Below are 16,717 nucleotides of genomic sequence, written 5' to 3'. Positions count from 1 at the left end.
GGAGGAATTTCCAGGCAATATCATCATTGTCTTGTTTGTTTGTATTACCATAATGACTAGGAGCCCAAGTTATGGACCAGGACCCCATCTTGGTATCATCCTCTTGTAGAAAGAAGAAAAAGTCTTTAAAAAAATTTCCTGTCCTACAGCATATTCAAGGTGGCACATGATGCTATCTAATGCAATTGATACATTCATCTAAGTCTATGGGAGGACAGGGGAATACACCTTTGAGATGAAGGGTGTTGAAAACGAATGCTGACAACCTGCATGCTTCACATTGGAACAGCTTCACCTGCTATGTCAAATGATGCCATTCTCTTAGCTTCTCAACTGCTTGCATTGGTCCTAATTAAAAATGGAAATGTTTATAATGTCTTCAGATCCATTTCGTTTGTCTCTGTCTTCTCACTCCCTATATACAGTGTTCATAAGATTGTTGAAAATCTGATAGATGTTACTATTGTTGGCTTTGATTTGTGGCATTTAGAAAGGTTTATACTGTGCACAGCATTCAAACACATGTTAGAAAAAGAAAAGCTGAAAAGCTCAATCAATAGAAATTTAGAGCCAAATCTACGTTTTTTTATTTTTTTGTTTTTTGGTAAATTACTTTTGTATGACTAATAAAAAGCTTCACAGCATAATTATATTTTTAACATAGCACTATTCTTTTGTTTGAAGTGTCTATGAAGTCCATATTGCTGTAATAATGTTTTATTGTTCTGTGCAGCCAGAGTATCAGTGGTATGTTCCGGACCAGTTTCCGCCAGATGTGCAGCACAAGGCAAATGGTAAGACAACAGCTGTACTGAACATACTGTGAATTCACTTTTTTAATGAGGCCTTTTTAGTAAACTTTCATATGTAGATAGTGCATGCTTTCTTTAAGGCTCTACTTTATAAGGCTGCAATTGATACACAAGACCGAAGTTGTAGGTTCTACTGGGGTCCCATCTATGATATAAATTTCAACTTCATTTTGATCCTTAAAAGATCTCTTTTTTTATAATGTATGTTACAGAATTGTATAAATGCCTCATTGAACTTTCAGTAGTAATCTTTAAAGAAAGGCTATCCTCAGAGTTGGCCTTTAGAGCTTCAGGTGCCCCCGTTGAGACTAAATAAGAATAATGCTGAACACAGGGTAAGAAATGGAACAGGTTTTAGCAGTTATCCCTGTTAACAGAATTTTTTCTCCATTCCATAGAAAAGATGCAAATTGAAATACCTCTTCCTGTTGAATTGAGTGACAGAGACATTAACATCAATTGATACACAAAATCAGGAATCTAGAGGCCTAGAACTGTGCCCTGAATGGTTAAAGATGCTAGGTACTAAGGCAGTATCAGTTATTAATGACTCTTGGAGACAAATGAGCATACAAATTATTTACAAAAGATTAGGCTTTCTATGCAAAATTAGGATCCAGATTTGAAATCACACAAAATTGTGGGTGTATGAATTTTGGTTCCGACCACTATAGATAATAGGGTGGGGGGAGCAGGGGAAAGGATATTGTTTTGAATTCCAAGACCCTTTTCCTTCCCCTTCTCTTTGGAAATTTCTCCTCTCCAATTTGGGGATTTTGGTGTCATCCAGGGTTTTGGGTCTTGCTATACTCTAATCCCCCATTCTTCTAGATGACCTCTCAAGTGACTTAAGCTATCTTGAGTTGTGAAGTTAAATTTCTAATGGTATTTATTGCATGGTATCACCATATGTATCATTCTGTAGTGTGTATGGATACTGTATCTGGTGATAAGGAGTCGTTATTGAGGCTATCTTGCAACATCCAAATGGGAAGCTATATAGCCATTTCTTCTCCAGCAGTTATATGTTGGAGATGCTCTAATAAATTTGTTAGTCTCTAAGATGCCACAAGTACTCCTTTTCATGTTGGAGATGCAGTACATGAAAATAGCACTATCCTTTAAAATGTACGGACTAGTCCCCTAAAGATGAGGCAGCCTGAGGTTCGGGTGTTGTGGGGTGGGAGAAAATGGAATGCTGGGCTCAGGGCAGACACCAGGAAGATGGAGTTATTTTATGGCTTCTTCCCTTTAAACCCATGGTAATTTACTTCACAAAAGAATGCTGATGGTATCATACCCATGCCCTCCATGTTGTGAACACATGAGAGCAGAGGTTGGGAGTAACTGCAGATGCGGTTCTATGGTAGTATGTCTCTATTAAAGGGCTGAGGAATACCCCTCTTGTGCCTACCTATTTCTCCCTTTATGTGTCTTTGAGTTTGCTTCTGACTTTCCCATGTCTAAAATGTTCTTTTAAAGCCATGCTCCCTGTATGTTCCACCACTGGTGGTGGACAGAGGCCTTCCCCTCCAACAGGAGGGGACAGTCAGTTGGAAACTCAATGAGTTGAAACGTACAAAGAGTTTTCACTTTCTCTCCTTGTCTACCTCCAGCTAAAGGAACACGTGCTACATCATTTTGGCCCATAGTATATAATTAATCCGTAACATAGAGAAATTATGTTGAGTGTAGAAAGGGCCACACTGAGCCTCTGAGGGTTATATTTTGTTTTTACTAGTCAAAAATTAGTCATTAATCTTAAGGAAGTTCCAAATTTTGAGTGCACTTAAGTAAAATCGGTTTTTAATAATAACGAGTGACTAAAGTTAAAGCTAATTGACATTTTTTGAGTTTTGGCAAGACTTTGAATTTTGAAATTCCAAAAGTAAATGGGGGTGGCGAGGAGAAGAAACCTGAGGAAACTAGGAAATGTTCACAACTTTCCCCCTCTGTCTTCTCTCCATGTGGACCAGCTCTAATTACAATAATGTCTGTATAGTCAGTCATAGTGTAGTTAACAGAATTTGAGAAGGATCATTTATCTTAGCTTGAATATATGCCCAGTTAGGTAATAACCTGGCTATTAAATGTTAATGATTTTCTCCTGAATTAGTGCTTAAGTATGGCACCATAAAGAAAAAAAATTAAACAAGACAACAAATCAGTCTGTGATATCACAAGGCAGGTTTTTTTGTTTTTGTTTTTTTTAAATAAAGAATCTATCACTGGATTAATGTTATACAACCAAATCCTCTAGTCTTCCTTACCAAAGCAATATTCCCGTTGTCACGAAGGGGAAGTTTATTCAAGCAACAACTACAGGATGTGGCCCAGATATTTTAATGTCATGACTTTCACACAAGTAAAATGAATCTGTGAATGAGTATTTATTGTAGTAGCTACTGCTTTGATATCTGCACATAATTTGTACCTTACATGTGTTTGTTTGATAAACAAACTAAGGATTTCTGTCATATAGGTGTGTACGCTGTATAAATATGGCTATAGGCAGTGTGATATGAAACATACTATAAGATTCTGATCCACAAACCACTGAAGTAGAGCTACATGAAGAATGGATTTTTCCATTCAGTGATGGTTCTGAAAAATTGAAAATAGAATAAGTGACAGGTTGATCCAAAACCAACATTTTTCACAATGTTTGGTAAATTGAAAAGTCTAAAAAAATTTTTTGGGGTCAACCAAAAAGTTTTATTTAGATTTTGAGCTTTTTTTTGCTTTTGTTTGTGGGGTTTTTTTTTTAAATAAAATTGAAGGAAATGTCTAAACGAAAGGTGGTTTTGACCTGAAAAATCAAAACATTTCATTTTGAAAATGTTGACGTTTCTACTCTTTGGGATTTTTTTTTCTTTTCTTAAAACCATCAGTTTGGTGAAAGCAACATGAAATTATAAAATGTTTTGATGTCGCCAAATCTCGTTTTTTTTTTTTTTTTAACTCACCCCCCTCCTCCACCCAAAAAAAAATTCAGCTGAAAAAGTTTGCCCAGCTCTGATGGGAGTCTTTATATTGACTTCAGTGGCGCATCTAATATGGAGCATCTTCTTTTTTTCCTTCCCAATCTGACCCTCATTTTCTTGTTTTTTGTTTGTTTTCCACCTCATCCCCAGACACCTTGACCCTCTTTTTGTGCAGTTGGCAGAGGATCACTTGCATATAGATCTAGTCTGCAACGTTTGGCTCCAGAGTTGACCTTTCCCAAGGACTGTGGTGGTTTGGATCTGGGGTTTTGATTTGGACCCTTTCTCATTTTAATGGTAATGAATACCTTCCTCAGATCAAAGGCGGGGTGGGAGGAACAATGAAAACAAGAGAAGAGGGGAAATGCCAAGGGAATAGGAAAACAAGGAGTTAAAGAGGGAAAAAATTCTGACCCATTTCTCCTTGAAAAAGCTTTCCCTCCAAAACCAGACTAAAACAAACAATGGTAATGTTCAAGACAATTTTCACATCTTTGTTTAACTAGAAAGTCTTACTTTTTGCTGATAAACCTGACTTGTAACACTAAAGGCAGTGGCATTTTAAAAAGCACAACAGCCCCAATGTCAGTTGTATTTCAAATTTCTGCAGAGATTACAGCAGTGAAATATGACTTTATGGTTGGGGATTTACAAACAAACAGAGCTTTGATTATTGAACCTCACTTATCGTTAACGTCCTGTTTGTTTAATCAGATTGTATTCCCCCAACTGTTTCGCATAACAGGGTGTTTCACATAAGTGAGATTTGGCAATACTGTAAAGTGCCTGTTTCTCTTTAATGCTACTGCAATCTGCAGAAATAGTTGGTTTTGGGTAAGCTGTCAGTCTGTCTGTATGCTCTGCAGTCCTTAAGGACTTCAGTACATAAAGCTTAGTCCTGCTGAGCCAGCTGGCCTGGAGGAAGTTGGTTGGCTGGCTGAATATGCCTTAGCTCTTAAATGCTTAAGAGCTTCAGTGCATGAAGCTGTCTTGTCTAGCCAGTTGTCCCCAGAGCAGCCCCAAGCTGGCTGGCCATGATTGGGAGAGCTGTCGTCAGCCTTAGAAAGCTGAACTTAGTTGGGAGAACCTGAATGCAGATTTTGAAGTCTGCAGCAGCGTACCTGATTATCTCCACCCTGTTATTCAAAGGACTTCACTTGTCTCACGAAAATTTGATCTGGACTAGCATGCTGCAGATTCCCAAAACAGTGATTGTGCTTTTATAAGGTGTATTTATGTGTAACCATATATAGTCAGTTTGTATTTATTTTTTAAATTCAGTCTACTTAATACTGAACATTCCCGTTACTTTATAAAATTGTGTGTGTGTAGCGTTAGGGAATTTAACTTAGATATTAACAAATAGTCACTCACCCAGAAATTGTTTTAATAGGCCCCAAGAGGTTAGGAAAAATGTATCCTCCAGAAAAGCTTAGGAGCCAGGAGACCGCATAGGCTGCCTCTAGCTGCAGGCTATGGAAACAATTTAACCACTTGAAGCCTAATTTTTAAAATGTACATTAAATGTGTTTCCCCTTTTATGGTGTGTTTAATGACTCAGTGTATTCCAAGCCCTTGAACATTTGCAGGGTAGCATTTCTTAAAGGCACCCCTTATTGCTGCTAGTGGTCTGGTAAGAAACATCAGGCTGTACCCCAGTGTAAAGTCATGCGGCCATGCACGTGCCCTTTGGGAGGAAACATGCTCTATGTCCACAGGAACCTACGTGATTAACCTCCAAGGGTCTTAGAGTGGGATCCAAACTGAATCCAGGAGTATTTAAACAGCTAGTTGCAAGTGGAAAGGTGTGGGCCACACTCATGTTTATTGGTTCTAAGACGGTAAGATTTTCTTCCCATTCATAGCCATAAAGGTGCACATTGTATCTTATTAAAACACCTTAGTGCAGCTCATTTTGTCTGAGGGCATAAATAAATGTGGGGGATTGCAGAGCACAGCTCTTCCTCTTTTGTATGCTATGTTCTGTGCCTGCAGAGACATGCCTTTAGCAGCCTATGCTCAGAAAGTGGGCAATACGAGATCAGGCTGCCAGCAAGAGAACATTTAATAAGAGCCTCTGATCCAAAAGCCAGTCTCCAGAGCAGAGTAAGAAAAGCAGGGTGGCTAGATGAAAGTGGAAAGGATGGATACTGGGAGTGTGAGTAGGAAGAGAGCTGGCCTGCTCTGCAACTTACCTCCTCTGTAGGCCTGTGCATCTTTCTCCTCCTGATAATGCAGATGCCATAGATGGGGGGAAAAACGGGAGGGGAAATAAATTAGTTGGTTGAAAGAGGGAAAAGGGCAATATATAAAGGTGGAGGAGAGGACAGATTTGGGTACAGGGAAGGACAGCGTGCAGGGGAGGTGGAAGGGAGCAGAAACAATACATAATATTCGTAGAATCATAGAATATCAGGGTTGGAAAGGACCTCAGGAGGTCATCTAGTCCAATCCCCAACTAAATCATCCCAACCAGGGCTTTGTCAAGCCTGACCTTAAAAACCTCAAAGGAAGGAGATTCCACCACCTCCCTAGGTAATGCATTCCAATGCTTCACCACCCTCCTAGTGAAAATGTTTTTCCTAATATCCAACTTAAGCCTCCCCCACTGCAACTTGAGACCATTACTTCTTGTTCTGTCATCTGCTACTACTGAGAACAGCCTAGATCCATGCTCTTTGGAACCCCCTTTCAGGTAGTTGAAAGCAGCTATCAAATCTCCCCTCATTCTTCTCTTCTGCAAACTAAACAATCCCAGTTCCCTCAGCCTCTCCTCATAAGTCGTGTTCCAGTCCCCTAATCATTTTGGTTGCCCTCTGCTGGACGCTTTCCAATTTTTCCACATCCTTCTTGTAGTGGGGGGTCCAAAACTGGACACAGTACTCCAGATGAGGCCTCACCAATGTCAAATAGAGGGGAATGATCACGTCTCTCGATCTGCTAGCAGTGCCCCTTTTATACAGCCCAAAATGCCGTTAGCCTTCTTGTCAACAAGGGCACACTGTTGACTTGTATCCAGCTTCTCATCCACTGTAACCCCTAGGTCCTTTTCTGCAGAATTGCTGCCTAGCCATTCGGTCCCTAGTCTGTAGCAGTGCATGGGATTCTTCTGTCCTAAGTGCAGGACTCTACACTTGTCTTTGTTGAACCTCATCAGATTTCTTTTGACCCAATCCTCTAATTTGTCTAGGTCCCTCTGTATCCTATCCCTATCCTCCAGCATATCTACCATTCCTCCCAGTTTAGTGTCATCTGCAGACCTGCTGAGGATGCAGTCCACGCCATCCTCCAGATGATTAATGAAGATACTGAACAAAACCGGCCCCAGGACCAACCCTTGGGGCACTCCGCTTGATACTGGCTGCCAACTAGACATAGAGCCATTGATCACTACCCGTTGAGCCCGACAATCTAGCCAACTTTCTATCCACCTTATAGTCCATTCATTCAGCCCATATTTCTTTAACTTGCTGGCAAGAATACTGTGGGAGACCATATCAAAATTTTGCTAAAGTCAAGGAATAACACGTCCACTGCTTTCCCCTCATCCACAGAGCCAGTTATCTCGTCATAGAAGGCAATTAGGTTAGTCAGGCATGACTTGCCCTTGGTGAATCCATGCTGACTGTTCCTGATCACTTTCCCTTAGTGCTTCAGAATTGATTCCTTGAGGATCTGCTCCATGATTTTTTCAGGGATTGAGGTGAGGCTGACTAGTCTGTAGTTCCCCAGATCCTCCTCCTCCCCTTTTTTAAAGATGGGCACTACATTAGCCTTTTTCCAGTCATCCAGAACCTTCTCTGATCACCATGAGTTTTCAAAGATAATGGCCAATGGCTCTGCAATCACATCCACCAACTACTTTAGCACTTTTGGATGCAGTGCATCCAGCCTCATGGACTTGTGCTCGTCCAGCTTTTCTAAATAGTCCCAAACCACTTCTTTCTCCACAGAGGGCTGGTTGCGTCCTCCCCGTGCTGTGCTGCCCAGTTCAGTAGTCTGGGAGCTGACATTGTTCGTGGAGACAGAGGCAAAAAAATCATTGAGTACATTAGCTTTTTCCACACCCTCTGTCACTAGGTTGCCTCCCTCATTCAGTAAGGGGCCCACACTTTCCTTGACTTTCTTCTTGTTGCTAACATACCTGAAGAAACCCTTCTTGTTACTCTTAACATCTCTTGCTAGCTGCAACTCCAAGTGTGATTTGGCCTTTCTGATTTCACTCCTGCATGCCTGAGCAATATTTTTATACTATTCCCTGGTCATTTGTCCATCTTCCACTTCTTGTAAGCTTCTTTTTTGTGTTTAAGGTCAGCAATGATTTCACTGTTAAGCCAAGCTGGTCACCTGCCATATTTACTATTCTTTCTACGCATCGGGATTGTTTGTTGCTGTAACCTCAATAAGGATTCTTTAAAATACAGCCAGCTCTCCTGGACTCATTTCCCCCTCATGTTGTTCTCCCATGGGATCCTGCTCATCAGTTCCCTGAGGGAGTCAAAGTCTGCTTTTCTGAAGTCCAGGGGCCATATTCTGCTGCTCTCCTTTCTTCCTTGTGTCAGGATTCTGAAGTCGACCATCTCATGGTCACGGTCTCCCAGGTTCCCCTCCACTTTTGCTTCCCCTACTAATTCTTCCCAGTTTGTAAGCAGAAGGTCAAGAAGAGCTCTGCCCTTAGTTGGTTCCTCGAGCACTTGCACCAGGAAATTGTCCCCTACACTTTTCAAAAACTTCCTGGATTATCTGTGCACCGCTGTATTGCTCTCCCAGCAGATATCAGGGTGATTGAAGTCTCCCATGAGAACAAGGGCCTGCAAGCATAGCAGTGGCTTGACTCTAATGGAGCTGCACTTGCTTTCTGCAGGGCTGAACCTGACCCCTCCTCTTTTACTTTGTGCCTGGATTTGTGCTAGATCTCAAGTCTGAGGCTTTCCTCACAGTCTAGCCTTGCTCTCATGTTCATGCCTCCTTTGTGGGGCACCAGTTCCTAAACCTACTTTATGTGCTATAAAACTCAGTGTTCTTGGAATTTGTTTTTATGTGCTTTAGGGGCAAAGGATAAAGAATTCCAGCAAGTGTACTTAATTTCAGTTTATTTAGCAAGTGGGGCTGGCTTCTTTCCTCATCTAATTGTGCAAAATTGAAAAGATGGTGTGGAAAAAAAAATGGTTTTGGAGACTTTCCCTGAACCCTCTTTTCATAAAGATTTCTCTGGAAAAGAGGTTTTATTGCTCGGAGCTCACATGTCCTTGCTGCTGGCATGTGTTGTCTTTTTTGCTTCCAAGATGCATCTTGGGTTTTTTTGGTTTTGGCAGAAATAACTAGTGGTCCCCCAGTAGATGTATTCAAGAACCACACTTATCCCTTCAAAACTCCTGATCTAAATACTGGAGCTCTTAGTCCTAATGTTTATATATTCATTATATATTTTAATTTGGGGTCAAATGATGCCTGACTTAGTGCACAGAAAGAGGATAAAACAGTCCTTCCTCATCTAACTCCCTGCTCAACGGGCAGTATTGATTTAGTTGCAAGATCCTAGGAAGAATGGGAGCGGTTAGCTAATGCTGCTAAGTAGGCCTAGATGGGGTAAGCAGAGCTCAGCCTGAGGAACTCTAGGTACACCATTTCACAAATATGGCAGGACACCTGAACATCCCTAGAGGCAAGATGTGTCCAGGTACCCCTAGTGTAGTGCTACCTCTCATTCTCAGGAGCCAATTTGGCCTTTAACATACACGTTCTTCCGCAACTAATATTATAATTAGAGCTGGTGGGAGAATGGATTTTTTTTTCTGTTGAAAATTACAACTTTTCAGGGAAAAATGAAAACCCAATACTTTCCATGGAAAGTGCTGAAAACAGTTTTGATGGGAAATTATTGATAGGCCCAAGGTGTGTTTACACACATGCATATTTGAAACTGCACAAGTATTTCAAAGTTGCCTTTATAAAACTTGAAGCTTTTCCAGCAAACCAGGATGTATTCATGAGCTGGTCTTTGCATGGGAAACTTAAGAATTTGACAATTTACCCCACGTTTAGCTCTTTCAAACATTTTTAGAAATTATGCTCAAATAATCCTTTCTCCCACTATAATGCAAACCATCAACACACTCAGAATGGCCTACAATTTCTGTTTCCTGAAACAGCAAAAGTTTTCGTTTTCTAATTTTGGTTTCAAAAATCCACCTTCAACTTAAGATCATAGAAAATGCCATATTGTTTCAGTTGGAGATGACCGCTGAGAAAATATGAAATGAAATTTAAACAGTAGTATGGCTTTAAACGCTAACAGCCCACCTCCGCAATAGGATGTTCCAATATGTACTCATTTCTTGCTTTTGCTGTCAGTAAATTGTCCCAGCTATTTTAAATAGCTTGAGATGCACTGATAAGCTAATATTAAATTAGATTGAAGACATTGGGAAGATATCAAGGCATTTTATAGTAACTTGGTTTTCTCTGGTTTACATTGTGAGTTCATATGGCAGTGGTAATACTGGTACTGTCAATACACAGATGTTAATTTAATTAGATTCTTTCCTGTTGGTTTCATGAATGCTTCATGAAACCATGTGGACATTCCTTCTTTCTCATACATTATTTGAAGGAGATGCAAAATTAGTTCCATGCTATTTGTTCACTAATGTAGATGCAACAACTTTGAAAGTACTGTGTTTATTACTTGAGTCTATCAAAAATACGCTATTCGTGCTTAAGTGAGGCCCAGTTCCCTTTGTCTGTTTTTACTGCAGAGCATTTTTGAAACACAAACTATTGTGGGCCAGATTTAGACTCCAATGCCAATTGCTTTGCACTGCTGCAAAGCAGCCAGAAAGCCAAATTAACCAGTTTATCAAGGAATTCTTCTTGTTTAAAGGTAATTCTTAAATTGTGGCAGCTGAATATCACCCCATCCCTGACCATCTGTGGAGGGAAAATACCGGGAATAGTGCCCTTGCACTTGGCTGATTCTCAACTGCTGGACTTGGGGGACACTGTTCTAATTTATGCCAGGAACTGAAGTGGTCCCCAACAATTATTAGGATCTGGAGAGACCAAAGGTGGCTTGAGGCCATCACCACCTCAGTTCTGCACGAAGCACAGAGAATCTATCTCTCACAGAGCTGTAGCTCATGAAAGCTTATGCTCAAATTTGTTAGTCTCTAAGGTGCCACAAGTACTCCTTTTCTTTTTAACACTTTACAGGCACCTTTGAAAAATCTTTTTTTAGAAATAATTCTGCTTATAACATTATCTTGGTTTTTTACCCTTTCCTTTTTTATTATTGAGGATATTAACATGAAAGCAGTGGACTGAACTCCACACTGCCTTGTACCTGGTATATTTATTTATACCTGTGCAAAATAGGTGTAAAATGCTACCATTCTGATTTGTTAGGGTTTTCCATTCACTTGAATGGGTGTAAATGACTACAAAAGACCCCGGGCCATGGAGAATCGGTCCTAGTGCTTGCTGCTTACCTGAAATTATCATTCCTTCTTGTGACACATTCATTTCTGTAACAGTCAGTGCTGATGCTACAATGTTATGCCTTGGGAGTCAGCTCTCTATACAAATACAGATTTGGAGTAACACTGATTTACATCAGTGTAACTGAGATCAGAATCTAGCCACAGGATTGTATGTTTAGGCAAATATCCGCAGTAAGGAAAAAAAGAAGGGAAGAAAATATCTCTCTGGTCATGATCTTGCATTGTCAGGTGTGAGGAGGCCCCAGGCCAGCACAGCAGTCTACCTGCCTTCTAGACAATGTAGAATTAGGCCTAAATAGACCTTTTTCAGAAATTTACCATGAGTCATTGATTGATTGCGTTGTAAATTCTGCTGCTTTTTCTAATTGTGTGGGTGTGCCATTGTAATAGTACTATGATCAAAGGTGAGGTGATCCTTCCAGGTGTGAGGATGTGTAATCCATGTGGCATGTCAGCTGAATAGACACTCTACATATATATACCTTCACAAATGGAGAAATATTCATCATCTAATTGTTATCCATCTTATACTCATCACTTACTTTATGTCTCTGTGATAAATTGTCTGTAACACTACAGCTAGAAGCCAAAGTTCTATTATGAAAACCTGGAATTCCAACAATGTTGTCTCTTCATCTCCTGCCACAAATATGGACCTTTGGATTTAATTTCCTCTTCTCAGCATGTTCATCTAAATTCTTCCCTCAGTTGGGACCAAAGGGCTGGTAGGTTTTGTGATTGGCTTCTGAGTACAGGACTAACTGCATTTGGATGTCATTAGCACTGTAAATTTCAGAAGTAAATGACAGATGTAACATGTTGGAGCAGTACATTATTCCCTCTGATATAGTCAAAATGCAGAATACTCTTGGAAGTATTTCTTATTGTTGTTTTAATTATTTGCTTGTAAGTGATGTACTGCATGCTTTTTCATGGTCTTCTAGCAATATGTTACAACATTTCAGAAACTTCTGCAGAAACTTTTTCAGAAAGGATGTATGTGTTATATTGGCAATGATGTATTTTCCTTTCTGTGATGACATTTTGTCCACTCTCATTTGTGTTACTATCATAGACATATGCTTGAACCACAGATGTGCTAAGAGTTAATACTACTAGATTTGTCACTGCATTGTACCTTGTCTAGTCTTTTACACTTCTGCAAAGTGGACATAAACCTCTGCCAAATGGGAATTGACACATTTTATTCCCACTTTGCAGAAGTGTAAAAGACTACACTAGGTGCAAGGCTGTGGCAATAGGTCCTAACATATACTTTTGCAGCTGGTATTTGAGAGAGGTTCCAATTGACTATGAGATGGTGACCACTGTTTAAAATAATGGCATTCCTAACCCATCTTGTTTCTCTTTTGGTTTATTGTATACTTGTGGGGACTGTAAACTTTTGTTTCTATGGAACTTAAATTCTTCAAGGAAAAAATCAAGTAAGAAAAAGGGAAATTAATCACAAGCGGGTTAATATTTTTAATTTTAAAACATTTTGTATTCATTTACTTGCAGATACTTCCTCAGAGAAAGAAGTCCATCACTGAAAGCATACGACCTAGAGAAGTGCAGATGAATTACACATGCTCCCATACTGTGAAAGAATGGGAGCTAGCCTGATGTTTCCTGATTGTAACTTTATTGTTCTTTGTTTTTTGCCTGTAACTCCTTATGTCTCCAGTGCATGTTGAAATCCCTGTGGGGGTGAGGGTGGGGGTGATGATGGAGACACAGATAGATCCTTCACAGATGTGATCTTCAAGAACTGGTTAAATTATCTGGGGAAACACCACTCCCTTCCCTTCCTTTTGTGGAAGATGCTGCCCATACTGGCTACAGAGATCTGTAGAAACATCTTATGATACAACATTTAACTACTGCTGTGGATTAAGAGGATGCTGCATCCAATTTGAATATAAAATGTTTAAGCACATTAATATTGTGATCTTGTGTAAGAATCACAATCCATTTTATTTAATTTCTGAAAATTATTGTGCCATTTTGAATTCTGCACTCATTTCACTGCATATATATATATTTATTGGAATGATAGCTCTTCAGAGAAGCGGCTGTCCACTACTGTGTTTGTACAGTGCCTAGTTGGAAGAAGCTGCATTTTTAGTGCACTTCTGTAATAAACATGATTATTATTAATAGGTTGATGAAAATGGCAACCCTACTTTTTAACATTTGCATAATAACTAATTGTGTCATATGTTGTTCAATTTTCCATGGTAGACACTGAACCTGCTCCCATTTAAGTTATGGCAATTCTTCCATTTATTTCTATAGCAGAAAGCTTGGGCCTAAAGCCTGCAAAGGATATGATCGTAATTCTGTGTTTGTACATATATTTGTGTAAATGGAATATTAATGGAAATATTCCACTGATTTATACTGACAGTGAAAACAAGTTTCTACTTATAGAGGATTTTAGTAATTTAATAATGCTAAACATAATTGTCCAACCTTTAATTTGAGAACACAATTACATTTTAGATAGAATAGTTCTATTTAAACCATGCAACTTTATAGGAAATCAGCATGACAGATGTTTGGCAAACACTGCATGATGTAATTGCTCACAGTATTACTGCTCTTTCCCTTCATATATTTAGTAGGACAGTTCTTGTAGGGATTCTGCCACAGCCTGTTGGGGCTCTGCCTTACATAGGGATAAGTCTTGTGCCTTTAACATTAGGTCACATGAAAAGTCTAATGGATGTTCTTGCTAAATCAGTAGACATTTCTTAGTGTGAATCTAATTTCACACCACACCTTCCTAAATTGTACCAAGGCAGAGTTTTCAAGTGGACCTACAGCCCTCACAGCCATATGCAGGATAATTTCAACATTAATGACGATCCATTTTTATTCCCATTAATGTACAAAGACATTTGCATTAAAATAATAACCTTCATGGATTAAATGTTTTCAGCATTTGAATTCAGACCCAATGGAAAACAATCCCTGGGAAAGGATTTCTCTGCAATTAAATTAATTCCTCCAACCACTTTGTTTTTTGCATTCAAAGAGACAAATCCCACCCTCTTTGGTCACGCAGACCAAGAGGGACATGACCAAAATCCTAAATTAACCATTCTCTGGAGAATAACTATTTTTTCACGATTTTTTAGAAACCTGTGGCATAAAAACCCAAGTGTCCATTGAAGCTGCTATCTCTGCCTGGGTATAAAGCTGGCTTACAGACACTGTAGCAGCAGATAATTTAACTAGCGGACAACTCCTGATTAATGATTTGGCTAATAAGGGTGAGATCATGGAAAATGCTAATGCAATGCATTAGGAAAATCCAATTATAATGTAACCTAATTCAATTCAGACTCTCAGCAGGTGACCAGTGTTGTGGGAAGAATACCCCACACTCAGCTGTAGTGAATGTTCAAAACAGACAAGCTTCTGTATATCTGGTGTTACAGCCAACAAACCCCCATTTGATTCACTTCAGCCCTTCTGCTCAACTATGAAGGTTGTGCCTTCTATTTGTGAAGCTTAACTCATTATATAGTTTGAGGAACCATTATCTGGCCTAAGCAGAGATGACTCAACATGAGTCATTCATGCTAAGGAAACAGAGTTTGCATTGCTAACTTTTTTTTTTCTTGGTATGGACACAGGGTTTTTAATGGTGAGTTGGCTAGGGCCTGATTCTGTAAATATTTACTTGCACAAATCTCAGTGATGCTAATTGTGAGGCTTTGCTTTTAATATGGTGGGAGTGGAAGGAAGAGGTCTGTTTACCTTTTATGTGATGCTACATTCCCCAAATCCAGGCACTGTCTTCTCTCTGAATTAGTGTTGTCACATTAGAACAGCACACACCAAAGAACTGTTTTTTCTGTTTGACAGACAACTGGGGGGTGGTGGGGAAATCAATTAGATTAAATCTACTGTGATTCATTTCTACAAAATTGTTATCTCCAGTTCCAGTGCTTTGTCCAATCTGGATAATGGAGCTGCTTTCACATTCTTTGGAAGATTATTCCACCTTTTATCATATCTCCTGTTACTCCCCTATCTTCAGTCAATATTTTTCTTTCCCAAATATCATTCCATTTCTCCTTTTTAACCTTTCCATTTAGCTTTCTCCAATTTATTTGTATTGCAGCAGTGGATAAGGGGGACCAAATATGCAACCAAGGATGTGGCATACTTTCATGGCAAGCTGGCTTTTTCATAAAGGTGTCTGTTGGAAGCTGTTTAAAGTTTGGGAGTGTTAAAATAAATTCTAGAGAAGGGAGATTAGTGGGCAGCATAAATCAAGCAGTCAGTGTTGACATATGACAATGATAAAGAATTGCTGAGTCATTTTTTAAAATACTGAATACGGAACTTTATTAGAATAAGGAAAAGAGCTCTTTGGGGATTGGGGCCTTAGACTGTAACCTCTTTGGAGAAGAGAATTGGGTGGTATTCTCCACCCTGTAAAGTGTTATGTTGCTATGTAAATAGTCATTAATTATAGCAAGAATGCTTTCAAGCAGCTCAGCAATGAAGACCTTATTTTCTGTGAAAACAGTAATTTATTATACCCAATTAATTAAAAAAGAGTTTAAACATGAGTTATATAGGTTAAATAGATGGCCCATGTTGTACGCCAGCCATGAGTTTGGGGTCCTCTTGTTGATAAAATGCCTTGAGTTTCTAGGAACATGAAAGGCCATGTAAAAGCCTTAGTCTAGTCTAAGCATTAGCAAGAGTTTGGCATCACATGACCACAGTTTATGCTAAGCTAAAGCTCAGCCTCCCTAGCTCCAGTTTGTTTGTCTTGGCTTACCTTGATAAACTGCAAGTTACATTGGCAACCCCACCCCTCGCATCACCTTTGCACTGCGTTTACAATATACCTTTACTTTGGTTGAAGAAATCCCCAAAATTCAAAAATACCTGTGAGATTTATTTAAACCTGATCTTAGTATTTTAACTTTACATAAGAGATTTTTTTTTTCCCCTTGCTGTAAATGGTAGACAGCGTCTCTAATTTTGCAGATGCAAGTTGAAAGGTGTATAAGCCATCATGGCAAAGTAATGTATTTTCTTGATTAATAAAACACACTCCCACCATAAACCTGGGTGCTGGTTCATTCTGTATTTTCACTTACAGCAGCCACTGACTCTGTTCCTTCTCCACCTGCCCCATAAATGGAGAACACCCAGGTGCTTCCTGTTTTGAGGATTGCTTCTGGGAGAGTAATGGGCCCATGCTAGTTACAGATCATGCAATAAACTCGTGGGGAAAGTTGTGTCTATGGAGACGGAGAGGTCAGACAAATGAAGGCAAACAAGTCAGGTATGTGATGAAGCACATTTATTAAAGCAATCTGTCAATCACTATGTGACATGAGACCTAGGGGCTTGAAAATGTGGATCAGGACTGTTGGCCCAATAAAAGGCA

At 39.5% G+C, this 16,717-nt stretch overlaps 1 protein-coding gene across 1 annotated transcript in view; it reads left to right on the top strand.

Moving 5' to 3' along the window:
- Window positions 1–16,390, top strand: part of TNIP3 (TNFAIP3 interacting protein 3) — a 116,673-nt gene extending 100,283 nt beyond the window's left edge. Inside the window, exons 13-14 of the mRNA XM_043513266.1 lie at window positions 734–794; window positions 12,817–16,390. Of these exons, the coding sequence (XP_043369201.1) occupies window positions 734–794; window positions 12,817–12,848 (93 nt within the window). The 3' untranslated portion in view covers window positions 12,849–16,390. The remainder of the gene's footprint in view (window positions 1–733; window positions 795–12,816) is intronic.
- The last annotated feature ends 327 nt before the right edge of the window (window positions 16,391–16,717 follow it).

Source organism: Dermochelys coriacea, chromosome 4 (assembly GCF_009764565.3).
Source record: "Dermochelys coriacea isolate rDerCor1 chromosome 4, rDerCor1.pri.v4, whole genome shotgun sequence".
Lineage (NCBI taxonomy): Eukaryota > Metazoa > Chordata > Testudines > Dermochelyidae > Dermochelys > Dermochelys coriacea.
The sequence above is the reverse complement of the archived record's forward strand: the minus strand, read 5'-3'. Positions and strand labels throughout refer to the sequence as shown.